The 27,072-nt window shown below is 43.1% G+C and overlaps 2 protein-coding genes across 8 annotated transcripts in view; one reads left to right on the forward strand and one right to left on the reverse strand.

The window, feature by feature from the left end:
* The window catches only part of PRP4K (pre-mRNA processing factor kinase PRP4K), a 34,662-nt gene extending 20,988 nt beyond the window's left edge, over positions 1-13,674 (reverse strand). For all 3 annotated transcript variants that reach the window (XM_066625102.1, XM_066625101.1, XM_066625100.1), the window contains exons 1-4: positions 13,626-13,674; positions 6,198-7,394; positions 1,291-1,461; positions 348-500 (exon numbers count right to left, since the gene is read on the reverse strand). In XM_066625102.1, coding sequence (XP_066481199.1) covers positions 348-500; positions 1,291-1,461; positions 6,198-7,394; positions 13,626-13,669 — 1,565 coding nt within the window. In that variant the 5' untranslated portion in view covers positions 13,670-13,674. The remainder of the gene's footprint in view (positions 1-347; positions 501-1,290; positions 1,462-6,197; positions 7,395-13,625) is intronic.
* Positions 13,675-13,930: 256 nt separating this feature from the next.
* LOC136649704 (uncharacterized) lies at positions 13,931-25,059 on the forward strand. 5 transcript variants are annotated; one of them, XM_066626525.1, is made up of 6 exons: positions 13,931-14,232; positions 17,613-17,700; positions 19,118-19,216; positions 20,956-21,543; positions 21,739-21,819; positions 21,938-25,059. In XM_066626525.1, exons 4-6 carry the CDS (start codon positions 20,994-20,996, stop codon positions 22,381-22,383), a joined length of 1,077 nt encoding a protein of 358 aa, XP_066482622.1. In that variant the 5' UTR covers positions 13,931-14,232; positions 17,613-17,700; positions 19,118-19,216; positions 20,956-20,993; the 3' UTR covers positions 22,384-25,059. The 5 variants fall into 5 exon arrangements, with proteins under 5 accessions (XP_066482622.1, XP_066482621.1, XP_066482620.1 ...); XM_066626526.1 differs by lacking the exon at positions 13,931-14,232 and adding an exon at positions 16,694-16,776 and having other exon boundaries at positions 17,582-17,700; XM_066626524.1 differs by lacking the exon at positions 17,613-17,700.
* Positions 25,060-27,072: the final 2,013 nt, after the last annotated feature.

The raw sequence follows: 27,072 nt of genomic DNA on the forward strand, positions 1-27,072 counted from the left end.
CCTTATCCGCGGTTTATGGCACCAGCAGAGGGTGTGAGAATGGATCCACCACGGATACAGAGGCCCCACCTTAGGGTTTAATCAATCAATCAATATTTATATTAATAAATATAATTAATTATATTAATTAATAATTAAATTAATATTTAATTAATTGATAACACTATAATATTTAATATAAATATTACAGATTGCAGATATAAATATTACAATATTTCCATATTGAAAACTCTGCCTACCCTTGGTTTTTAAGCAAGAATAAAATACTTCAATTCATTATTTATTTGCTGTGGGATTATATTTTGATGGGGCAATCACAAAATAAACCAATAACATTTAGTTCTTACTTTTCATCCGATGAAGATTCTTGTTCAACCTTCATCCCCTCAGAAAGGCTTCCTTTAAATTTATCTTCTATTTTGCTCCTACTCCTCCGTCTATGACCACCCCGTGACCTGGATCTTCTCCTAAGTCGGGATCTACTCCTTCGACTCCTATCCCTGAAAAGAAGAAAATAATAACTGAAAAAAGGCTAGGAGTCAAGCAAAATACTGTATATCTTTCAGAAACAACTCCTGAGCTTAGGCTTGCCTGAAATTATTTTAAAATTCCTATATGCTCTGAGATCAAATGATGGTGGTTGTCTATTACTGCAGCAGTTCCCAAACTGTGGGTTGGGACCCAATTTTCTTGGGACATGGAACTAACAAGGAAAATGTACTGAGCCCAATGGAAAGTGAAATTGAGCAGCACATGTATGTGCAAGTAGAAGAATGTGTCTCAGTCCACTTCAAAGGGCAGGCAAATTGGAATGCAACACCACTGGAATGGTCATGATTTGATGAACATGGAGCTCAACAAGTGATCCAGAAGGCAGTCCCCTTCAATCATAGTAAAAAGGATAAAAACAGAGACTTGAGTGGCGGTAACACGAAACTCGTAAAGTCTAGTAAAGCTAGGTGGGTCCCAATAGAGTGTCATTTTAAAAAATGCGTCCTGGTGTTAAAAAGTTTGGAAACTACTGTACTACTGACATGAGACACTACAGGATTGTTACTTTGGCATACAAACTAGAAAGAATCCTTGTTATAGGTCATATAGCTTATATACTTTCTCTAACAAAATTTTAAGGGTAAAAACGGACATTTGACCATCCGAAATGAAGGGTAAAATTGGCCAAATGTACTGGGGAGAGGAGAGAGAACTGCAGAACTTAAAAAACAAAAACTATTACTTAACAAACATTCACTTTTACTTGTCAATTGCCATACAGTACTACAATATTCAAACCTCCTCCGAGGAGATCTACTCCGCCTTCTTGGGGACCGGCTACGTCGAAGAGGTGTGCGAGATCTTCGTCGAATGGGAGACCTGGATCTTCTCCTGGATGGGGACCACCTAGGTGGACTACCATCTTTTGATCTCTCACGTCTAGAGAGAATATCATCTCTAGTTCGTGTTCTTGAAGTTGGAAGAAGAAACACAGTAAAAGTTAAGGCTGAAACTTAACTGCAGAGTAAAATCTTCTTACGGATTTACACAGTAGAACATGCTACAGAGTTGCTAGCCTTTACTTCCCACTTTTGGAAATACATGCCTGGATCACTAGGATCAGGATGACAGCAATATTCAATGCAAGGGTCCACACTACTGCACAGACCCTTCTGCTGTACAGCAACAATGTCGCTATGCTATCTCTGGATGCTCATCATTGATATAACACATTATTTCCAAACTTCTGGGGTTACTGAATTTCATGGAGCTAGGCTCTGAGGTACACAGCTACACAGCTTAGTGTGAATGTTGGATGTCAGGACAACATAACTGTGAGAGTTCAGTAAAGCCCTGTTTTAGTTTATCATCACTGACCACTTTCTTTGCAAGGCTAATAGCAGCTTCTGGAGGGGGGTATTTTTGCTCACAGAACAAGGGTTTAATGCCTTGCTTGCTGGGGTCCTAATCAGCCCTCCCCACACCTAATTTAAAAACAAACAAGTCATTTGGCAAAATGTGTAGTTTGACCCTCACATCAAACACCAAATCCTAAACACAAGAAGGGTCAAATCAAATTACTTTAAATGCAAAGATTGCCCTTCAATGTGTGGTTTTCTTTAGCCTTAAATGGTCCTTGCGTGACCTTGAAAGCCATATAGAGTATAAGACCGGGATACTCAAGGATAGCCTTCCCCCACATAATCCTGCACATCCCTTAAAACATCAGACAGGGCCCTGCTTAGGATACTGCTGCCATTTGAAGCGAAGGGGGTGGTGGCAAGGTGCAAGGCCTTTTCTGTTGTGGCATCTCCAGAACCAACTACCAGAAAATCAGAGGATAGTCCCCTCTTTATATGGTTTCTGGTGGGACTTAAAAACTTATATACGTATTTCACTAGGCATCTGAAGAGGGCAGAATCTCCTAGGGACCCCTTTTAACTACTGTTGTAGCTTTTATGTTATTGCATTTATGTTGTTACTGTTGTTGAATCTTTTAATTGGCTCAGGAGAAGCCTTATCATTCAGATGTCTTATCACTTTTAATTTTTAATGGTTTTATTTAAATGTTTTTTATCAAATGGATTATCTTAATTTTTGTTGTTCTTCACTTTGGGCATAGGAAAAATGACATAGAAATCTTTTAAAGCAGGGGTGTCCAAAGTTTTTGGCAGGAGGGTCACATAAATCTCTCTGAGGCCAGGGGAAAAAAAAGAATTAATTTACATTTAAAATTTGAATAAATTTACATAAGTTTACATAAATGAATATACTAAAGACGAACTTATATGAATGACGGTCTTGCAGTAGCTCAAGGACTATAAAAGGCCTTGCACAAAGCAAGGCTGGCCTTTCCTTTTCTGCCACTACTGCGTCACAGATGTGAAACAGCAAGAAGTGGAGGGAACCCTCATCCCACAGCTCACGCGAGAGGTCAAACAGTCACCCTCACGCTGCGAGCAGTTGCATCGGGCCAGTGCAGGCTCCAACAAATCTCTGGAGGGCCAGAGGCTCATTGGAGACTGGGGGCTTCCCGAGGGCCACATTGAGAGACCTCGAGGGCCGCGTGTGGCCCCAGGGCCGGGGTTTGGGCACTCCTGTTTTAAAGTAACAAACAAACAAACAGGCTATCCAATTCTGATTGTTTGTATTGCTGCTTCCAATTTCAGCTGTTTTCCACTTAGTTTTGAATTAGCTGTTGATTTTACTGATGTGTTGTAAGCCACCTTGTGGGTTCTTTAAGGACATTCAAATTTATATAAATTTCAGGATTGGTATTGTGATATTCAGGGACAGGAAGGATAGGGTATTTTATCCTTTCCTCTCATGCTGCAGCCCTGACATAAACCCTACCTCCTTTACTATTGGGCTTAACAAGGAAGCTTCCACTAGTGTCAATGGCACCTTTCCTCTTCGGGATAACAGCAACTTCCACATCTTTGTCTGGACCATTATATAAGGGATTAAACATCCCTTTCCTCACAATCCTGATCAGTACCCCTCTATCCCAACCTTTACTATTTAAAGTTAGAAACATACAAGAAAGGACAAATTATGCATTTAATATAATGTGTAGTTCAAAACTAAGAGGAAATAAGTTCCACAGAAATTAATGAGCTTCATATCAAACCAATGTGTTTAGGATCAATATGTAAGAGGCTATTTAGTGACACGTAAGCTGATATAATTGTGCTGACCACTATAAGGCCCCTAACGATATTCAGATTCCCAAAAACCACAGCAGCTTATTCTTAAAAAAATACATGTACCTATTAGTACACGTATTTGTAGCAGTATGGGCCCTATTCAGTTCTGGAGCAACATGGAAAAAGAGACAAAAATATACAAAACAGGATCAAATTCTGGTGTATGAGAACGGGCACAGCAGAATGATTATCAGTATTCTATAAGTACAACAAGAACTGCCTCTGTAGATCAGAACGCTGGTCACCTAACTCAGCAACTTATTTGCTGACTGGGGCCAAATTGATGTGACAATCAGGTTCAGAAGCAAAGCATACTGCTTCTATTTGTCTTTCTCTTCATCCCTTTCTCTCTCTTTAGTCTCTATCATTTGGTAAATAGTATACAGCCTCTAAAAATCATGATTAGCTGCCACCCAATAGCACTTTTTCCGGAATTCATCCTACAGAAGACTTTTAAAACAGAAGACTTACAGCAATGGTTAACAAAATGCAAAACTGGTGTTGACAACCAATCAAACATGGGAGCTTCATATTTTCTTTTATAAGGAAAAACAGCTCCATTTGCACATACAACACTGCTGGCATGTAGTGATTGTTTCTTTGCATATGCAATACAATGAGTCTGCATATGACACACCGGATTAAGGTAATTTACTAAATCCAGAATACTGGAAAGGTTAAAGGGGTAATTTCATTTCCTGGGTGGACAACCAGAAAATAACTTCTGTCAAAAATCAACAGAATAGCACTGCTGCAAAAACTAGAAAACGGACCTGTTCACAAGTACAGGTGTTTGTCATTTACAGATGCACTTAACAGTTCTCTGATCCCCACTGTTATTTGATTAGGTCATTATGTAAACATTCAGCCCCATCTAGTGCCTTTGTTGTGTAAACAGGCACTCCTTGTCAGACACTGATTGTGCAGGCTACTGGAGACTACTACCTCTTCTTTGTTGTATAAACAGACACTTGCTACTAGAGACTCAAGATTGCCTAATTAAGAGCCTTTCTGTTGTGCTTTGATCACCATCCTATATGTGGTCTGTCATATGGTGGAAGGTTGCTAAGCAACACATGCCTGTAATGCCAAACCACAGTTTGGCTCTATGAGAAAACAAGATCAGAAACCTGAGTTTGATCCTGATTTGCAGAGCAAGTGCAAACTATAGTGTGGGTACAGTATGGTTTGCTGCAAACTAGAAAACAACAAATTAAGTGGAACACAAAATAATGCACAGAGTTTACTAGTGCAATGCTAAGCCATTGCTTGGCATTACATGTAAACCAGCTTACTGTGTTTTATGCTTAAAGGTAAGTATGATTTGTTGAATTTAGAGACAAAGCGTGCAATCCTAACCCACTTTCCAGCACCAACATAAGGAAAATGCAGCTCCTAGGTAAGGAAACAAGCATTCCCTTACTTTCAGGAGGCCTCTGTGAGTGACCCCCAACTGCAGGATGCAGTACACGTCCCACTGGCACAGCCAAGCCAGTGCTGGAAAGTGGATTAGGATTTGGGTCAAAATGAATGAAATTACAGGCATGGTTTACATCAGTGGTTCCCAAACCCCTACAGGGGAGTTGAGAACTAGGTATTTGTGTGGGTGGGGAGGGAGGCAGCAATGGTGCAGCAGTGATTGCAGTGCTGCCAAGGAGCTTATTTCTTACCTTGGGGGCAGAGCTGGCCTCCTCTGCAAGGTCCTGGAGGACTGCAGCCCTCTCCGATGTCCTCCAAGGCTTCTGTAAACAATTCTTATGTCTGATAAGCAGCTACTTCTGTTTTCCTGCAAAAATTGGAAGTAGCTGCTGATCGGAGATAAGGATTGTTTTACTGCCTTGGAGTATATCGGAGGGGACTGCAAGCCTCCAAGATCCTGCAGAAGGCCAGCTCTGCCCCCAAGGCAAGAAATAAGCCCCTTGGCAGTGGCAGCACTGCAATCTCTGCAGCACTGTCACTACCATAGGAGCAGGGTCACCCCTCTTAAGGGGGAATGCCCTGCTTCTGGTTCCCTGGTGGATCGCAACCCACCTGTTTGGGAACCACTGCTTTATGTGATTACAGGTTTATTCAGTATTTTGTTCACAACCCTCAGTCTCAGGCACTCCTCCCTAACATGTGAAGAAGGAAGTCTGAAACTTCCAATTCTGGTGTAGAACTAACTGGTATTTGCTGTGATCAATCCTCACAAACATGAGTTTGTGGATGCCCTAGAAGAAAGACCTACGCTGCCTCCCCAATAGTACCCAATGCACCATCAGAGGGTCCTGTTAACTGACACTGGAGGTTTAAGGTTGGTCCAATGCAGTAGGCGCTCTGATGGGCACCAAAGCCAGGGCCCAACCTGACCAACCACCTGTTTCCACCCTGACTAGAACCAAATCTAGCAACTTGAGGCTTGTTCTAAGCAAAGTTTATAAACAAGCCATAATATATTCAAAAACAATTTCCCTATTTTTATTATGCTCATAAATTTCATATTTTGCTCATTAAAATTACCTGGGAGAAGAAAACCGCCTCCTTTCCGATTCTCTTCTTTTTCTCTCTGCTGACCTGCTCTTTGCTCTCCTACCAGGAGACCGATTTCGAGATGGCGATTTACTCTGCTTAGATCTGCGATCATTAAGCAGAGGTGATCTGCTGCGTCTTGGTTTATCTCGTGGTTTTGGAGACAAACTTCTTCCTTTAGGGCTGCGGCCAGGTCTTTTACTAGGAGACCTGTTTTCTTTCCCTGATGAAGCATCTTTAGAAGGAGATTTAGTGGGCTTCTTTTCTTTATCAGTCTCTGATCTCCTGGATTTTCGATCTTTGGACCTCGATCGTCTGTCTTTGGATTTACTTCTTTGTTCTACTGGAGATTTGGATTTTTTGCCATGATCTTTGCTTTTACTTTCATTAATAACTGGAGACTTTTTACGATCTCTCAACTTAGTCTTTTCTTCTGCTTTAACCCTATCCTCTGGAGGAGACTTGGATTTCCTATTTTTCTCTTGCGAACGTCTTTTAAGCATTGGAGATTTTGACTTTCCTACTTGGTCTTGAGATTTGGTTTTTTTTGAAGGGCTCTTGGATCGTCTCTCCTCTTTTGATTTACTTCTAATTGTTTTCTCTTTTATCCCATCAACTCCTGACTTATTTTTCTTTTTATCAGACCTATGTCTAGTCCGTTCTTTTGATCTGCTCCTACTTCGTTTCTTTGAACTTGTTTTATTGTCCACAGTCTCTGGTTTCCCCTTAATGCTGGAGGATTTAGTTGTAGATCTAGTCCCATTTCTCACTTTGTCATTGATTTCACCCTCTTCTTCAGAACCTGACTCATAACCTTGCAATATTAATCCCATCCCAGACTGAACTTTTCCTTCCATTAACTCATTTTCAAGTTCAGCTTGTAGCAATGCTCTTTGTTTCTCTAAGTCTTCTAGAGGAGCTAAGAAATCAATTTTAGTTCTTTTTGCTGGCCCATCTTTATCAAAAGGCTCAGCAACCTCCTTTCGTTTATGTTTCTTATGTTTGTGTCTATGTTTATGCTTTTTATCTTTGTCTTCTTCTGAAGAATGTTTATGTTTCTTATGTTTGCCTCGATGTTTGTGTTTCTTTTTTTTATGTCGGCCGTGCTTATTTTGAGGTTGGTCTCCTTCTGAAATGTCCCCATTTTCTTCATTTGCACTTTTCTCAGAAATATCAGCATCTTCAATTCTATAAATACATTGAAAACAATAAGTCAATTTAATATCTGAATCTCTACTACTGCAATTCCATGCACACTGACCTGGGAATAAGTTCAGTGTATACAATGGAACTTAATTTTGAGTAAATATTCATAGGATTGCTCTGTGAATCAACAACATAATAACAGAATTACACTGAATTACATTTAAAGAATGCTGAACTTGCATTCAAAGGTTAAGTTAAAACGTTTCCGCATTTTACTTCTGCTACAGTTAGAACAATGGGCTTATTAAATTACTGAAAAGATAGAATGTTCCATTGGAACATCTTTCAATTAATTACACTCTGGTTGACATCTTAAGTACACTTTTCTAGGAGTAAGCCCTATTGGAACACAATGGGACTTTGAGTAGAAACACCTATGATTGGAGCATATTTATACACTGATTCATATTATCCTTGATATTCCAGACTTGTTTTCTGGGCTGAGTCTTTCAAAACAGTGGTATCCATCATGGGATCCACTAAGAAAAGCATAATATTTTAAAATAACTAGAAAAACACACCAATGGTCATATTTTTTAATGTAATTTTTCCATTATTTCTTGGAAACTTTCTGATGAAATTATGACTACAGAGTTCAGGAAAACATATATGCACACATGAACCACAGGACTTCTACATGATCATGGCAAGGCCTGGACACAAAATCTTTTAAGCTGCAGAGCAGAAAATTAAAATTAGTGGATAGATTAAGACTGTATAATGCACTGTTATAATAAAACTGTTATAATGCACTGTTCCTCCCTTTAGAGGAAATATCGGCACAAAGAATAAACATCATAGTTGGTTGTTCTGAAGATTGTCAGAAATCTCTAAAACTTACAGGAGTTGCTAATATATAAGGCTTCAGACAATGACTCAATACCTGATAGATGACCCCTTATACGGTACTTAATACATATTATGTTCATACATTACATCGTTGTTGTTATAAACACAAAGAATCTTTCAAGGTTAAAGATTTTAATCATAACACTCACAACAAAGTCCCAGATCATTACACTATGTCATAACAATAAAGATTCCCCACAACTCCTCTGAGAATAATTATGAACATCTCCAACATTAACATATGTAATAAGATCAACCATTTCAAGAGTTAAAAGCAGTCAGTATCTTACCAGTTGTCTCTACAGATAGCCTCTGACAGTCTCTACAGATAGACTCTCATGAAACTTTAGACAGTTTTCATTTTCCATTTAGTTTACCAGCTTCAACTTTTTAGATATAGTATTCTAGAATTTCATTAACCACACACTATGAGAGAAATTAACATTTATGGTGATTTATGGTGATTTAGAATACTTTTGTACTGTTGCTACTTTATACTGCTATATATACACACTACGCCAGTGGCATTCAAACTGGGGCATCGTGACGCCCCAGCCTGAGGGTCCTGGTCCCTTTCCCCTTAAGGGGTGGGGGCAGCCAGGAGGCAGGGAGGAGGCAGTGGCGCGATCCCCAGGATCGTGCCACTCAGGGGGGCTGCAGGGGCCTGGCGCACTTGCCCAAGCTCCTTGCAGCACCCTGAGGGTGCGGGGAGCCCTGCGCGACCTTTGGCAGGGCTCCCCAGGTCAGGGAAGGTGACAGCAGAGCGATCGCGCCCCACTCCGCTAAACCAGAAGCGGTGCACGATCACTCCACTTCCCCTTTTGACCAGGCTGCAGGGAGCCAGGCGCGAGCGCCTGCAGGGCTCCTCAAGTCAGTGAAAGTGAGAGTGGGGCGATCGTGCTCCGCCTCCACAAAACAGGAAGCAGAACCGGAAGCAATGCGCGATTGCTCCGCTGTCACCTTCCCTGACCTGGGGAGCCTGCCGAAGGTTGCGCAGGGCTCGCCGCACCCCCGGGGCGCTGCAGGGGGTTTGAGCAATTGCACCAAGCCCCTGCAGCCCCCCTGAGCGGCACAATCCTGGGGATCATGCCGCTGCCTCCCCCCACCAAGACTTACTGTGGGATTCAAACTCCCTGCGAGTTTGAAAACCGCAGCACTACGCTATCACTCTCTGGTTGGTTTTGCCATTTGGGCTATATAAGACAAAGAGAACACTTTCCTAAGACACGTCTATCACTGGCTACTACTTAGGATGGCTACATGCTATCTCCAGATTCAGAAGCAGTGTTGCTGCAGAGAAGCAACACTGGGAGAAGAGTATGCCTTTGTTTCCCATTTGAATGTTACTCAAAGGCAACTTGGTGAGCCATTGTAGGAAATAAAATGAACTAGATGAACCTTTGGCTGAGCCAGCATGGCTCTTATGTTTTTTACATTAAGAGCAAGAAAAGTAGCTTCCTATAAATGGCATTCATAGAAAAATTCAGCAAACTGCTGACATATAAGTGGGCAGTCTCATTTCTTATCTGCAGGCTTATCATTTGAGAAAACAGCGGAAAAGAACAAACAGGTTCTAATAAGAAAAACAGAAGTTGGTTTCTTACTGTTGCTTGCACCTGTTATAAAAAGGTCTGCAAGGTGAATCCAGCTGTGAAGTTTGAAAGATGCAGTGCAAGCTAGATAATACTGCATAGTATGCAGCACAATCCTATGCTTGTTTGCTTGGAAGGAAGGAAGTTCTACTATGTTCAAAGAGGCTTATGCCCAGGAAACCGTGTACAGGATTCTTTAGCAGCAATCCTACACACACCTTCCTGGGCGTAAGCCCCACTGAACATAATGTAACTCTGGAGCAGATAATCACAGGATTGTGCTGTTAGAGTCTGAAACCTAATCTGAAAACACTGACACTTCCCCAAAAACAAAAGTTCTTTTTTCAGTATTTTATATGTGGACAATTGTGGCCCATCTTTCTTGCAAACCAATCCAATTCTACTAACTTCTTGATTAAATGAAAGTCAAATCTAACAATTTGGTAACAGGACTAATTTTTTAGAACTATCTTCCTTACCTGAACTTTTTGCTTCTTCTATCCTTGGATGAAGAAGCTTAGCAAACTGTTCTACTTTCTTCATAATTTGAGAAGATAGAGATTTTTTGTTTCGGCATCGTGGTCAACTAATAGACACAATATCTACTCTTAAACACTGTCTAGGTCACAGGGGTCTACAAATCCGTTTCCCCCATCTGACTTTTCAGACAAGGGGTGGGAAAGAAGGGAGCATAGAGAGACACAGCACAATCCTATACATGTTTACTTGGAATTACGTTCCACTGAGCTCAATGTGGCTTGCTCTCAGGTAAGAATGTACTGTATTAAGATTGCATTCACATTCTCTTTGAGCTGCCTGACCTTCCCAGAAGCCTACACTCTATGCAGATAGTTTTAGAATAGACTGATTCAAATAGTTATGTTCATGACTCAAAATACATGAGATAATTAACCCACTGGTGTCACAGTATTTGTTTGCATATATTATCAGTTGCATACTGTACAGATCATCAATGTACTATATTTAGAGACAACAATTGCAAATTCAAGACATACAAAACTGTAACCTCCTTTTTAAATTCTTTACAGTTTCATCCCCACAAAGTATGGTGTACAACAGTCATTTTGATTTTAAGAACTAAACTAGAACTTTAAATGTTAAATGCTCATTGTCTAGTAAAGGGTTTACAGTACTTTCACTTAAAAATAGCAATTGCATGGAGGTCCCATTGGGAAGTATGCCTCAAAAACAAATACTACTTAATCTGCCGAGAGCAATGAGGTTATATAAAGAACATCATGGAAGAGAGGTACGTATACCTTTCTCTCTCACTTTTAAGTTGACTGAAAGTACTAAGACACCTAGAAAACAGATTGAGCAATGACTAGTCATAGGAAGGATATCTCTGCCTCTGATAAAAGGGACATAAATTATACATGTAAGCTAAAATACTTTGGATAAACAAACTTAACAGAGTAAAAAAATGAAAAATCACTTAACATAGATACAAGAAAAAGTCAGAACTAAGCATTTATGATTACCGACCTCCCCACCACCCATCTCTGGGTCTAGAAACATGGCCCGAGTATGTCAAAACTGACATCCAGATTCTACACATGGGTATTAACAAGTCCCACTGAGTTTATTCCCAAATGCACATAAGAAAAGCCTTGCTGAATCAGGACAAAGGACCAGCCACTCCAGTATTTGGCTTCCCACATTAGTCCACCTGTTGTCTCTGGAAAGCTCTCAAGCAAGAGAGAAAGGCATACTTGTCTCTTGTTTACTGAGATTTGTGGGAAATCAAGTCATGCATGTCACTGATTTGCAACTCAGGTCTGTGACTGGGAGTCCACGCGTCATATGAAAGTCACAAAAACATGTCATTTTGGGGCTGCAACACAGTATGCTTGCTTACTTCTTTTTTACTGCCGTGTCATTCCACAAGACCTCATGGGTGACTTGGGAGTCAGCATACAAACCAGTGTGAACAACAGACGTGGTGAGGGGAGAGTAGGTTGGCTCCAGGAGGCAAGGGGGGGGGAGGTACCAGAAAAAGGCAGAAACAGCCAGGACATGGGAGGGGGGAGTGGATTCTACTGTCCATCAAAGAAGGAACCCACCATAGATTAAAGTTAAATGGGAACTCGGATACCCACCCACCAGCACTTTTTTTGGTGGAGCCGTGCCTGATTTACAACTTTACTTGTTCTTCAAAAAGACTCAGACACAAGTTCAAATGACTCTAAAAACAGATCTGGATGAGTCGCGATAGACAGCTGTTATGATTTGCGAGTGAGCTAAGTCAAGTGGGGTGGAGACTCGCAACTTGGGGCTGTTCTCTGGCACATCCCTGCATATTGCCAATGAACCTAAAGGAAGAACAGTCATCAAGAATAGCAGTCACTGACAGACTTCAATATGCTCCTTGAATTGGTCCAATTCCCTTCTAAAACCATCCAAAACTAGTGGCAAGCTAGTGGCAACAAATTCCACAGGCTAATGGACTGCATGACGTCCCGCCTCTCGTCCATCCTAAATCTCCTGCCAATCAGTTTCAATGGATGAAACACTAGAACATGGAAGTTGCAAATGGTTTTTTGGGGGGGAGCGGGGTGGGGGTGGTTGTGTTGCACACCCTGAAGGTGGCCAGGCACTCTGGGCAGTCTAAGGCAGTGATTGTCAACCTTTTTTATCTAATGGCACACTGACAAGGCCACTAAGGCACGCCATCAGGTTTTTTTACAATTGACAAGGCACACCATGCTGCCAGTGGGGCGCTCACATCCCCATTGGCCCTACTAATAAATGACATTCCCCCAAATTCCAGTGGTACAGCTGTGAACGACTTGTGCAACACCAGTGTGCCATGCCACAGTGGTTGAAAACAGCTGGTCTAAGGTTTGTCTCAGGTCTGAACTGAACCTACTGTCCACACCTGACATCAGAGAAACTGTTATCCTTTATTCCACTGTTTCTCAAACAGTGGGTCGGGGCCCACTTAGGTGGGCCACTCATTAGGTGGGTCCCCATTCATTTCAATATTTTATTTCCAGTATATTAGACTTAATGCCAACATGGTATGTGACGGCATTGGGAGAGGCTGCAATGTATATGCTTCTAACAAAGAGAGTCAGTGGGGCTTAGTCCTGGGTAAGTGCAGACAGAACTGCTGCAAATCTTTCCTGCTGGATGATGTCACTTCCGGCCGTGACATCACTTCCAGGCGAATGATGTCACTTCCAGTGGGTCCCAGCGGTGGGTCCTGGGCTAGAAAGCTTGAGAAGCACTGCTTTATTCAGAACAAAGGAGGGGCAAGGCGGGTGCCATGGCTGAGAACGACCCTGTCGCGTGTGAGATGGAGGGGGGCCAGGGAAAGAGAGTGGCCAGCAGCCGGGGTGGAGCTTAACCTCTTCATCGCCAGGATCGCTGGAACAGGCCAGAGGAGGGGAGAGACTCCGCCACAGGCTCAAGGGGGCGCCCCTTTGCGGGTGGGGGCGGGGACTGGCAGCAGCTCCAAGTGAGGCCTTCGCTTCCCCTGACCCGCGGGAGGGGGGAGGAAAAGGCAAGGCGGGGCTGGCAGCCTCCGCGCTGCGGAGGGAGGGAGGTTGGGAGGGAACGTGCGCGCCTGCCTGCCTTCCCCCACGCGGCCCGAGCCTCCCCTCACGCGCCAGGCCCGCCTCGTGACCCGCGACCGTTATAACGGCCCTCGCAGCCGCGCTTCACGAGGCAGACGCAGAAGCCGCCCCAACCTCTTACGCTCTCCCCTCCCCTCGCGCGGACTAAACTTTTCAGTTCTCGCTCCTCTTACCCTCGCCCCCGCAGCCCCGACTCCACCACCGTCGCTGCGGCCATTTTGAACTCCCGAACTCCTTCTCCTCCTCCTCCTCCTCCACCGCTGAGCGTGCTGTGGAGAGGTGACTGGGGCCTACGGCGCATGCGCACCAAGGAGCGCCCACTGAGGCAGACAGAAGGGTGAAGCTCGCTCCGGAAATGAGGTAAAGGCCGCGCGCCCGGAACTTCCGGCGCTTGGGGTCAGGGTTTGCAGAAGCGGGCTGTATGTACTGTGGTACTTCCGGTTTGAACGCGCGTCCCAGAGCCAGGAGAGAGACAATGACGGGAGACCATAGAGCGTTGGGTGCAGAGAGACCTATTCCGCCTAACGTTCTGTATGGCGGTGTTCGAATGGGAGCCGGAAGTGAAGGTTGTGGGGAGTTTCTTTTGTGTGGCTACTTTTATGGTCTCCAACCAGTGAGGGGGAGCTGATGGAACGTTCTGTTTTCGGGAACGTCTGTGAAAAGACCCCAGCCGGGTCTAGGCGCAGAACTTTATCGTTTTTCCCATCAGTCTTCCCAGGAATGTTGGCAAGAAGCAAGAGCATCCAGGAGTGGGGGAGACCCCGCTGTATTCCCCAGCATGTAAGTATACTGTGCAAGGACTTGTGGCAAGAAGCACGCAGTTAGCAAAGTGAAAGGAGTCTGTGGAACTCCTTGCCACAGGACGTGGTGATGGTGTCTGGCCTAGGCCAAAGAAAATATTTATTTTGTGTCATTAGTCTGTGGAACTCCTTGCCACAGGATGTGGCCTGGATGCCTTTAAACGGGGATTGGGCAGATTTCTGGAGGAAAAGCCCATCACAGGTTACAAACCATGATGGGTGGTGCAAGCTCCTGACTTTACAAGTAGCTACCTCAGAGTGCCAGATCAAGGGAGGGCACCAGGATGCAGGTCTCTTGCTGTCTTGTGTGCTCCCTGAGGCATCTGGTGGTCCACTGTGAGATACAGGAGGTGGACTAGATAGGCCTCTGGTCTGATCCAGCAGGGCTCTTCTTATGTTCGTTTGCACATCACAGCAGCTTCAAGATATACACACTGCCAAATTGGTCCGTACATTTTCACGTTTAACGGTGTACACAGTACAAGGGTCGTTTTTTTTTTCCACCCTTCATACTCCAGTGTAGCTGCATAGATATCCCTATGTAGGCAAGATATCCTTTGTGAAGTGACTGCTCTGCCCCCTGCTGCGCTGCCTGGACCCAAGGTGTTTGCTAATGTCAGAAATTCTGGGAAAGTTAACTGCATTCAAAACCATGGGACTTGCTTCTGCGCGAACATGCATAGGATTGCATGGTCAGACATCTGCTTTTCTATCCGTGTTGTATCTGTGCCCTTTTGTGGTCCTTTTTATAACTTTGTCTATTATCACTGGATTGCTCCTGATATCAGTGTTGTTGCTTGCATGGTGCTCTTGGGCCATTGTGCTGTGTGTGCATTTTGCTTGAGGGCCCAATCCTATCCAACATTCCAGCACCAGTGCAGCTGCAATGCAGCCCCAAGGTAAGGGAACAAATGTTCCCATGCCTTGAGGAGGCATCTGTGACTGCCTCCCCAACAAAGGATGCAGCACATGCCCCACTGGCACAGCTGCACTGGCACTGGAAAATTGGATAGGATTGGGCCCTGTGTCACCTCTTTGTTTTTGTAGGTTGTGAACTTGTGGTGCACCACTGTAGTAGTCCTTTAGCTAATGCAAAGTTTTCAACCAGTGGTATGGGTACCACCAGTGGTACTTGAGGTCTGGTGGTACTTGCTGGACCCCTGTACACTTGCTGCCTGGTAGCAAGACCAGGAATGTGACACAACAAACAGTGGTAGGAGGCTCAGTTCAGTGGGCCAGGTTCCAAAGCTAATGTATTTACAGTACATGCTGCAAACTGTGGTATCCTGTCAACACCATTATAGCGGGGATACAATATGTGCAGGTGCTGATTACTTTGCTATTGTTACCGCTCTCCTTTTTAAAAACAGCATTTCATATTGCAAGCAGGTGTGTTGATAAATAAAAATGGATATTGTTTTCAACCAGAATGATTGCTCTGGAGAAGTATTTGTTAAAGTGGAACTTAACAGTATTTCCAGTTTACCTGTGTACTAACTAGAACATAAGAGCACATAGACACACTGTGTGAATGCATGGAAATGTGGATGGAGGAGCACACAGTCTTTTATGCAAACAGCTGCATAAAATTTTCACAGAATGGTACAATTTTTGAAGCAACTAAGGACAATTAGTTGAAAGGTTGTGGTGTTCTCTTTTTAGTAATGCTCAGTCCATATTTACAAAGAGAATGAATGCATTAGGTAGGAAAGGTGTTGCATGTTCCCAGGTATGTTTTGTGCTCTGACTACTTAGAAAATGCATTTGTTCTGTAATGAATCTGAACTTGAAGAAATACATGCGAACTGCATTAAATTTGCAAGAAATGATTACATAAGAGAAAATGTATGAAAGAAAGTGGTATGGCAATTCTTGCATTGTTTCTCAAGTACATGCTGCATTTTGACCTCCATAGTCACAACTCATGGATTATATCTCAAGGTGTAGTGATTTCAATCACCTTGAAGATTGATATTCTATAGGCCAATTCTTTGGGTGTGTGTGTGTGATGAATGGAGAATACCCACTTTGCCTTGTCCTTGCCACTGAATTCCTTTTAAAGACAGTTTATGATTGCTAGATCAAAGTCTGAAAAATAAAATTTCAGTGTAGGACTATTTATACAGTAACTGTACTCTGAAATAAAGAGTGTTTGCTATAGTATATAGTATCGGCAAAAAGAACATTTGAAATCCTGTACTGAGACAATTTGTACACACTCCCTTACTACTTTAGTAGGAGGTGTCTGACTACATGCAGGCTACCTTGAATTTCAGAGTTGTAGGAGAAGCGTAAAAGTGTTTGGAGGAACAGAAGCAGAGGAAAACCAGTAGAAGCCATCCTTATTTGCCTCCCCCGCTGAACAGAGTGGACTATCCCTCTCTTCTTTGCTAAGCTTGCATGCATAGTATTTGCAGAGGTCTTGGATCTGCTTTCTGTTGCATGGGGTGGCTACAGAGGATGAAGATCAGAAGTCATAGTAGTTGACAAATTCTCCACGGAACTTTAACCTTGGAAAACAGAGGTATTTCTTTGACCATATAAGAACTCTTGCACAGAAAGCTGAGGAAAAGATTTCCAACCTCCCCTGGTTCCATTTTGAAAAACAAAAGCACAGAGTGCCTGTACTGTTGATAGCCTTGTGTGTGATATAAACTTCTAGCTTCTTCCTCTTGGATTTTTATTCATGCTTCTGCCTCCAATAAACAGGGGACTGTGTATCTTTCTTGTCTATGAGAGTTTATGCAGCATATGTTAGAAATAATTTGTTAGTGACTTTGGCATCTTTAGTATGTTCTATCTTTTTAATTGTTTTTGTAACCTTGAAAAAATGGTTCACTTAAATATATAGTAGTGAGAAACATCTTTCTGTTTATGCACAGGTTTTTGTTTCTAGATATTTAGTTGTATTGTAGTTGGAACTGTGGTTTTTCTGGGTATGTCTACAAGCAGTCAGCACAGTAGTTTGGTTCTATTGTTGAAAATGTATACCCAGTTGTATTTCTAAATTGTAGAGCCAAAAAGAGATGTAGATTTTAGCCTATGGTTTTAGCAGACTGATAATAAACCCCGAAAACCAGAACTGTTCTTATATCAGTCTGTAAACATGCTGGCACAGCAAACCCTGGGACAGGCTTTTAACTCTTGTTGCTTTCATAGGCTTTAGTGCTTCTGCATTTTAAAAACAGATGTGTTTAGTAATAAATGCTGGCATCTTCAACCCACAAAACTCTACTCAAGTTACAACAATTTATTTAGGCATATCTGTGCAATAATGGACTTTTGAGATTTGGCAGACTGATGAAAAGGTTCTTGGTTGAATTATGCAGATGCAAATGTTGATCAAGATGTCCTTTGCAGCACAAAGGATAAAAATCATTGGGAACATTTTAAGGAAATAAGACTGTCTTGTACTATTTTCAACTGTGTTTACTGGATGCTATATGAGGTAAGTAACTTCAGAATATTTATATGACTCTGGGTGTTCAATTGGCTATTCTTTTGTCTATTGCTCTTCTAGTGTAAATGCTCTCTTTGTAAATGCTGTAACCTTGATGTGGTTTTCAACACAAATGGTGCACACTTACCAGTTACCCTGTTGTGGAAGAGGGTCAGTGTCTCTTTCCTGAACAGATGTTATGTTCTCATCTGTTATTGTGCAAAGCCTCATTTTCTTTTTATTTTCGTAATAATATTTTGTGACTGAGTTAAGAGAATTTAGGTTTCTTCCCTACTACTACTTCCATTGCAATTGTGGAACCTGTTTAGAGCCTGTTAGCAGAAATGCCACAAACATCTGTCAGTGCCCACGATGTCACAAATGGCAACACCTCTCATGCTAGCATTTTGTACATTTCAATTTATGTATTTTATTTTCATTTTGAAAGGCTGAGTATTTTATTGCTGCACATCTATGTATGGAAAAGTTTTTCTATTCCTGTTGACAAAAAAAAGGTCAATCCTTGAAAAGGAACCCTCCCCCCATTTCATTTGGTAGTTCTTCTGCCTTTGTGGGTTTTTTCCCCTTTTAAAAAAACAAACTTTTTTTCCTGTTTGTTTTCCAGGACTTTTCTGTTTCTGGTCACTGTGCCTCTCCCTTAGACACTAGAAGAAAGACTCTTGTCAGTTTCACATTCCTGCTTGCTGAAATTGTCAAAGATCTACATCATTTTCCCCCTGGACAGATATATACTGTGTCTCAGGTGTGGGACACAGAGTCTAAGGGCCCAATCCTATCTAACTTTCCAGCACCTATGCGACCACAACGCAGCCCTGAGGTAAGGGAACAAGTGTTCCCATATCTTGAGGAGGCCTCTGTGACTGCTTCTCCACCACAGGATGCAGTGCATGCCCCATTGCCATGGCTGCACTGGCACTGGAAAATTGGATAGGATTGGGCCCTAAGGCTGCCATTCTATCCACTCTTTCCTGGGAGTCGGTTCCATTGACTATAATGGGACTTACTTCTGAATAGAGAGGCATAGGATTGGGCTCTAAGGCACTTTCGCTGTTAGAATTGAGATTTGTATCTTGGATAGCAGAGATACAAGAAATATAACTTAGGTCAGTGATTTTCAACCAATGTACCGTGAGTGGTCCACAGGTATGCTGTGAGAGTTGGGGGAGGATAATTTATTAATAGGATCATTGGGGAATGTGAACCCACATTGGCAGCATGGTGTGCCTTGTCAATTGTTCAAAAACTAATGGTGTTCTTTGACAATTTTAGCCCTTTGTCAGTGTGCCATGAGATGAAACAGGTTGAAAATAGTTGATAAGCTGCACAAAGAAAACCATCTTTTTCACACCATCTTTCTGTTTGCACTAAGTTTCTTTAATGATCTGTTTGTTTTTAAATCTATTAGGAGGTTGACATAAATTTATCAAGCATCTGCTCACCTATGATGCAAGACTACATATACTTGCATCAAAGAAAGAACCACTAGTGGACTGAAAAATAGTTGGTGAGTAGTACTTTTATTTTGCAGTGTGTTAGACCTTTCTTCCCATTCATTTAGTTACCATGTTGTTAAATTACACAAGTACTTCATAGCCACTTAAATATTCAAAAACCCCTAAGTCACAGAGGCCTACAAAAAATTATTAATTTGAAAGATTTATATCCCACCTTTCTTTTGCTGAAGCAAATGCCCAAAGTGGCTTACAAATGTCACATTTAAATGTACAATGTGTAAAACAATAAAGTCATAATAAGAAATGGTGGTTGGCAACCTTCAGTCTCGAAAGACTATGGTATAAGCCTACAGCACCCGGTATTCCTAGGCAGTCTCCCATCCAAGTACTATCCAGGCCTGACCCTGCTTAGCTTCCAAAATCATACAAGATTGGGCATGTCCAAAGCTGGTCATAGTCATAATAAAAATGGGGGGCAACTATTTAGACCCCAGCATTATTTCAGAGACAGTAAAAAAAAAATGTATTGTTTTTTAGTTGCCAAGGTTGTTTGAACAAATTTAGAATATTTTTGGGGTGCTGAATCCAAAAATGGCATTGGTTTTGCCTGATTAGCTCTAGTTTTGGGAGTACAGCATAGCCTCGTTAGTGAATGATTCAAGCATATTCCTTGTGAGGAAGCCATGGTGTAGGCTTTGGGAGCATATTCTGCTTCTGACGTTGGGTGTGGCGCAGAGGGAAACAAGTAGGAAAATTGAACATCAGACATTGCAATGACATGGTGAATATGTTTGCCTCTTCTTGAACTGCCTTATTATGTAATGTCTGAAGCCACTTTTGGGAGTCAATAAAGCACCAAAGAGCCTTACAGCCCAATCCTGAGCTGCCTGGGAAGCGGGGCTGCAGCGGTGCCGAAAATGGTTGCTGCCGCATCCTGTGCGCTCTGGGCAGCCGCTGGTGGGAGAAGGAGACTTTCAACCCCTTTCCCTAGGTAAACCGAGTAGCCCCACAGTGGGGCTATTTGATTCTCAGCCAACCTAAATATCAGTGGAGAATCAAGAGTCTCCATGTTGGGCAGTGAGCGTGACATGGAGGCTCTAGATCTGGTGGAGCGCCTTGCTCCCTTCCTGCCCTCTCCCCCCCTACCCCATCCCCATAACACCTCCTCCCCGCCCTCTTCCCCACTGTCCTCCTGCCTCCCCCCATCCCTGGAATGTCTCCTCCCCACCTCCCCATGCCCCTACTTACCTCACAGCTGCTTGGCTATCCGCACAACCGCTGAGCAGTTCTAACCCAGCGCCAACCAGTTCAGGGCTAGCACCAGCGCTCGCCTAGCAGTAGAGTCCACAGTAAGCCGGCACAGTCTGTTCAGGATTGGGCAGTTTATCAGTGTAGTAAGAGTAACAAAACTGAGGGTGAAGCATTTTAACACATCCAAGACTGTGTAGTGCTTTTTTTCTTTTCCAAAAGCTATAAGTATAAGGTGTGGGGTATATCCTGTGGTTTGCCTGTCAATCAGGCATCTGTCATGTACATGCGACCTGCCTTGTCTGCCCTAAAGGCAAGTAAGAATTAGCACAGTCATGAAGCTGCCTTGGTTAACAATGTACCAGTCTGAAAAAGGACCAAATATGTGGAACTGAAAGTCTTGAGGAGCTGGCAGTTGCTGCAGTTGTTGGGAGCAGGGGGTGATGTGTCCTCCTTTGCTGGCCCCTTCTACAGCAACCTCTTGAAAAATTACATGTTTTAGATTCACTGTCACATGGTTTGTAATTCCTCTTTTTAACAGCAGAAGCATTATTACAATAGGCTGTACATTTCAACAAGATGAGCCGCCGTGGCAACAACTGGGCCTACACTGAAGTCATTGACCTCCTTGATATATGGGGTGAACAGAAAATCCAGAAGCTGCTTCAGAGCAGCTATAGAAATATGGACACTTTTCAGGTCATTGCAAGTGAGATGGCAAAACGGGGGCATGAGCGGACTGCCCAGGAGTGCCGGACCAAGACTAAAACCATGCGAAGAGATTACAAAAAAGCCAAGGACAACTCCTTCTCTATGGGTGGGCGTGTTACATGCCCTTTCTACGAGCAGCTTGATAGAATATTGGCTGGTGATTCTAGCTTCCGGCTCCAAAAAAGGGTACAGAACATCAGTCTACCAGAAGAATCTTCTGGGGATACCAATTCCCCCTGTCCCATGATGGAGGGAGCCATGCCAGTAGTAGCTGAGGACTATAGTGAGAGCCAGGATCGGTTTTCCCCATGTACACAGGCATCTGTCGAAATCTCTGATTCTGCAACTCCCAGCCCCATGTTCTATGTGACGAGAGCACCCTCTGTGAAGCCTGCAAGCATGTCTTGGCCAGCAGCAAGTAAGAGCTCTCTTTTGTGTTTTTTAATGGAACTTGCTGCAGAATTGCACCATTTTGCAATTTTAAATTGCAAAATTTTTGAACTTTTGCTTGTCAGTCCATCTGCATTAAAACAAAGTTGTTGCATTAAAACAAAGTTGCTAGTTAACATTTAAAAGTGTACTTAATCTGTGCATCTCTTTTTGTGCATATTAGAAGTTGATCATCTAGCTCCCTCTCTATCATCTGTGTTCCCCAGAAACCCAGGCAACTCATCAACTAAAAGCTCAAGAATAGGTAAATACAGTACTGAACTTGTTTTGTTGTCAGCTGCCATTCATAGAGTCTTTGCAACATAGTGCAATGTTGTATTCTTCTTAATATGTGGTTTTGTTTGCATTTTCTGTATTTCCAGATGTGGCCATACCACCTTCACCAGCTCTACTGCACAGTTGTGCAACTCTTCCTTCTGAAGGGCGCCTAACTAGAGTCCGAAAGCGGCAAAAGAAAACTAGGAATGACTTGGTCATGGAATTGTCACGAATAGCAGATAGGAGGGTTCAGACAGCAACTGACAGGATCCTGTCTTCCCTGAACAGGTATGCTACAGCAGATCTGCAGGATCGTGAAAGAGACCGTGCGGACACTGCACAAATTATCGCCATCATGCATCGCCAGACAGAACTGTTGGAATCTCTCGTGCAGATGCAGTCTGTCGAACAGACTCCAATATCTCCTGCACCCTCTTGGCATGTTCGGCCACGTTCTGCAATCTCTCCTCCCTCCCGCTCTGGCGTCCCAAGGAGGACACTGATGCCAAGAGTGAATCACCGGAGAAGACCCCAGAAGTACAGCCCTTAAATATGCTATTGCAGTTTGATTCCTGATGTTCTAGTTTTGATAGTTCAGTTCCATTTTCACTTACCTTTATTGCTTTATAGCTCTTATATACAAGATTACAACTTCCTTTTTAATGTTACATTCAGATCTGGGAGGAGGTATAATGATGTGGTGATGACAAGCTGCGATCAACAGGCTGTTTTCGTTGTTGATGGGCATCATTATGGATTTATACATAAAATTGTATAGTTTATAGCGTGAATGTAATACAATATAAGCTAATAATATTGATCATTTAATTAGTAGTACTAGTTAGTTGAAGCATAGGACAAAAAGGTGATGGGCAGCCCAATCCTGAACTGCCCAGCACCCAGGGCTGCAGCGGCACTGAAAATGGCTGACACGGCATCCTGTGCGCTCAGGGGGCAGCGCCAGTGGCTGCTCAGGAGAAAGGGACTTTCGTCCCCCTCCCCCAGGTAAGGCGAGTAGCCCCACAATGGGGCTACTCAATTCTACAGCAGCTCAAGCGTCAGCGTAGAATGAAGAGCCTCCGTGTTGAGCCAGTGGCCCAACACGGAGGCTCAGGATCCAGTGGAGTAAAGCTCCACCAGTCCTACCTCCTCCCTGCCCCGCTCCCTCCCCCGGCATGTCTCCTCCCTGCCTCCTTGAAGCCCCTGCTACCCAGTGGTCTGCATGGTGGATTTGGGGTTCCTCTGCATATCAGCTTGTTGTGAGCCAAAGGTTTAGTATTTTTCTGCTAAATTAGAGGAAATGTTACCTGCCTTATCCTCTTTTCTCCCACTTCTGTCCCTTTTGTGCTTAATAGACCTAAGCTGCAGTCCTGAATACACTTACTAGGGAGGAAGCCCCATTGAACAAGATGTTTACTTATTTCTGAGTAAACAGGTATTGGGTTGTGCTGCTAACAATCCTACTTTCCATACCAGCTGAAAGCAGAACTTATGCCATGCAGAATGCATGACCCCTCTTGCATTGCCTAACCCCATCTAAGATGTGGCCAGGAATAGAATCAATGCATTCTAAAGTCACTGATAAATGCACTCAGCTAGATAAATGACATGAGTGTGGAAGGAGAATCAGAGATGTATTATGGAATGGTGAGAAGTTTGGAGAAGAAAGAAGAAATTACTTCCATCAGTGGTGGTAGGTTATTATAGATCTAAGCAGTGGCACCCAAACTATGCACCAGGGTGCAGCGAATATAGGAGCATCATGGGATATCCCCGGTGGCCTCTTCTTCCTGGATCTCTGGGTGCCACCATCTTGTCTGGGCTGAAATCTTGCGAGATTTTGCATGATTCTTGTGAGATCTTGTGTGGTTCCACAGTGCAGTACCTCCATGACAGGGCGCCATAACCTCTGTAAGTTTGGGAACCACAGGTCTGATTGGTATGCATTAGATTTGGATTGGTATGCATTAGATGTGGAAATGAAATGGGTTAAGAGACAATGCAAGCTGATTTCACATGAGCTTGCATTTGCAGTGCTGCCAAATTGAGTTGGAAATTGATAATCTAGCTTCTTACCATGCTCCTTACATGGTTTTTGCAAATAAATAAAGAGTTAAAATAAAATAAAGAGTTCTGCACTTCCATGGTTTTGAAAACTGCACAAGGAGCATGGTAAGTGGCTTTTTCTCCCCAGTGTGCCATGGCAGAGGTGGTGGTGGTGGGCTGCATTCCATGCTGTGCTGCCCCTGTGCATTTGGATAAATATTAAAAAGAAGGGAGAGAATAATTGCAGGGAATTGGATAGCACTATTTAAAAAATAAAAGCTTTTAAAGTTGATCAACAGGGACCTAGCGCAATGTCTTATGGAGTGAGTTGGTATGATCTGAACAGTAGGAGCAAGGGGTTTGGTAGGTCACTTCTCGAAAGGGATTATAGGAACCTAAAGGAATATTCTTCTAGAGATGGAGTTTCCAATTAGAATACTTTATTAGAACATGAAAATTGTAATGGATGAGAATAATTATTTTCTTTTGCCTCAAAAAAGTCAGTACTGGTTGGTAGAGTTTCCTGAAAAAAAATCTTCCTCTTTGCCATTGATCTTGCTCAGGAATCTTCAGACACAGGGAAGTGTTGGGTATGTTCTAGGGTACACTTTTGGATCCTATAGAGAGGACAACATAATTTCTCTGCATTGGTCAATGTCCTGCTTGACCCGTGTAAGCCCTACAGTTTGTCCCAGAATCCTTGCTGTAGATGCTTAGGTCTTCCTCAGCAGACAAAGTGGTATAAGAAATGTAAATACTATTGGGCTGGATACATGTATGCATATATACAGCTCTTTTACTTTTTTAACCTCTTGAATAAGTAGTAACCAAATTGAGAGGGCTGTCAAATTAGATTTAACTAGTTATCAAAGGTAGCAGATGAACTAGTGGGTTTCAGCTGCTTTGGTGAGACATACCACAGAGCTTTAGTTAATAAGGAGCACATTATTTTGGTCTCAAAAATGATAGCAGTAGTATCTCCTATGAGTTTGACCACTAGGTGTGCAAGATCCTTTGTGTCAGTGAGATGCCAGGCAAGGATACAACTCTGTTAAGAAATGTGTGTTTGAGGGTCAGTTTAGTTTAGAGTTGTATTTTAGCTTTCTTTTGTAACAGCAGACTTCGGGGTTTTTTGCTTGCTTGTATGACTTCTGCTTCATAAAATCTTTGTTTAAGCCAACTGTGTTCCTTTCTTTCTTTGAAAACTGATATATGCAACCTGCCTCATTTAAGAGGAATTAATCCTAACCAGATGGAAGTGGCATAAGTAGAGTTAGTTCACAGTTATCCAAGCTAGTATGGAAAACTATGTCATGACACGGACAAAGGGGGAAAAGGGATTGAGAATATGCCATCTTCCTCCTCATTTGACCTTTTCTTATCTTGGGCTGAGTGGGAAGGCTCCATCTAGCTCCAGATATACCACCTGAGCTTTATTCATGATGCTACTGACTGACTTTGTTGCAGGGTTGAGGACTAGGCACTTTGTAGAAAACAGGAAAAAAATGTAATGCACTATATATTTGGACAAGTGACTGTACAATGGAAGACAGGTTTTTTTTAATACATTGGGACACCAAGTTAGAGGTGGTTGCAAAGTCCAGCACATTTTAGCACAGGCGAAGTCCAGCCATTGTAGTGTTCTTGAACGGGCGCGGTAGTGCTGGGCAGACAGTTTCAACTTCCACACTTTCTGGCTTCTGAACAAACCTCCGGAATGGAACCAGAAAGGAATTTGATTGCATCATGTCATGAGGGATTAGAGCAAATCAAGAATTCTATATTGAGGGAGCTCTGTGAAGTACAAGAAACTGAAACTCAGATTAGTGTAGTGCAGTCCACCACACAGGGTACAGGAAAAAAATCTGCCAGGAAAGTTAACCTTTGACAGGAAATTTACTCCTAAATCAATGCAAGTAGATGCAATTGTTCCTAACAGGACAGTTAGTGTTACTATCCATTTGGCAGAATGCAGCAGATCTATGGGAGTCTTCATTTGCCATACTGGATTGCTCTTCTATCATAAGAGGAAATGGAAACTGTTTTTCTACTCTTACTTCTGCAGTGTACCTTGAAATAACATCTATCACTAGTTCAATAAGCACCAGATTTTTTTTAATGGGCACCACAGCACTTGGAACCCCCTCATCCCCCCTTTTCAACAACAAGTGAACTTGGGTAACTGAGTGGTAGACAGAGAAATCAGTTTGATGGCCCAATCCTGTCCAACTCCAGAGCTGATGCAGCCATGTCAATGGGGTGTTCAAGATAAGGGGGCATTTGTTCCCTTGCCTTGGGGCTGCATTGCTACTGCATTGGTGCTGGAAAGTTGGATAGGATTGAGCCCTCTGAATTCTAGACCAGTGTTTCTCAAACTGTGGGTTGGGACCCACTAGGTGGGTCACAAGCCCATTTCAGGTGGGTCCCCATTCATTTCAATATTTTATTTTTACTTTATTAGACTTGATCCTACCATGGCATGTGACTGCATTGGGAAAATGTTACAGATCTGTACTTTTAACAGGCTACTCTGTATATTCTTTTAACAATGATAATAAATGGAACTTACTCCTGGGTAAGTACTCTCCTGGGTAAGTACTCCTGGGTAGGTACTCTCACAACAGGAGAGGAAATTGAGCGCTTTCCACATGCGCTGCCTCCGACGCATCCTCGGCATCACCTGGCGGGACAAAGTTCCAAACAACACAGTCCTGGAACGTGCTGGAATCCCTAGCATGTATTCACTGCTGAAACAGAGACGCCTGCGTTGGCTTGGTCATGTCGTGAGAATGGATGATGGCCGGATCCCAAAGGATCTCCTCTATGGAGAACTCGTGCAAGGAAAGCGCCCTACAGGTAGACCACAGCTGCGATACAAGGACATCTGCAAGAGGGATCTGAAGGCCTTAGGGATGGACCTCAACAAGTGGGAAACCCTGGCCTCTGAGCGGCCCGCTTAGAGGCAGGCTGTGCAGCATGGCCTTTCCCAGTTTGAAGAGACACTTTGCCAACAGTCTGAGGCAAAGAGGCAAAGAAGGAAGGCCCATAGCCAGGGAGACAGACCAGGGACAGACTGCACTTGCTCCCGGTGTGGAAGGGATTGTCACTCCCGGATTGGCCTTTTCAGCCACACTAGACGCTGTGCCAGAACCACCTTTCAGAGCGCGATACCATAGTCTTTCGAGACTGAAGG

The sequence above is a fragment of the Tiliqua scincoides genome, chromosome 4 (assembly GCF_035046505.1).
Source record: "Tiliqua scincoides isolate rTilSci1 chromosome 4, rTilSci1.hap2, whole genome shotgun sequence".
NCBI lineage: Eukaryota > Metazoa > Chordata > Lepidosauria > Squamata > Scincidae > Tiliqua > Tiliqua scincoides.

Coding starts and splice junctions, on each gene's coding strand:
- LOC136649704 (XM_066626525.1), top strand. CDS start 20,994: ATGAGCCGCCGTGGCAACAACTGGGCCTACACTGAAGTCATTGACCTC. Junction 21,544..21,738: donor CATGTCTTGGCCAGCAGCAA/GTAAGAGCTCTC, acceptor TGTGCATATTAG/AAGTTGATCATCTAGCTCCC. Junction 21,820..21,937: donor AACTAAAAGCTCAAGAATAG/GTAAATACAGTA, acceptor CTGTATTTCCAG/ATGTGGCCATACCACCTTCA.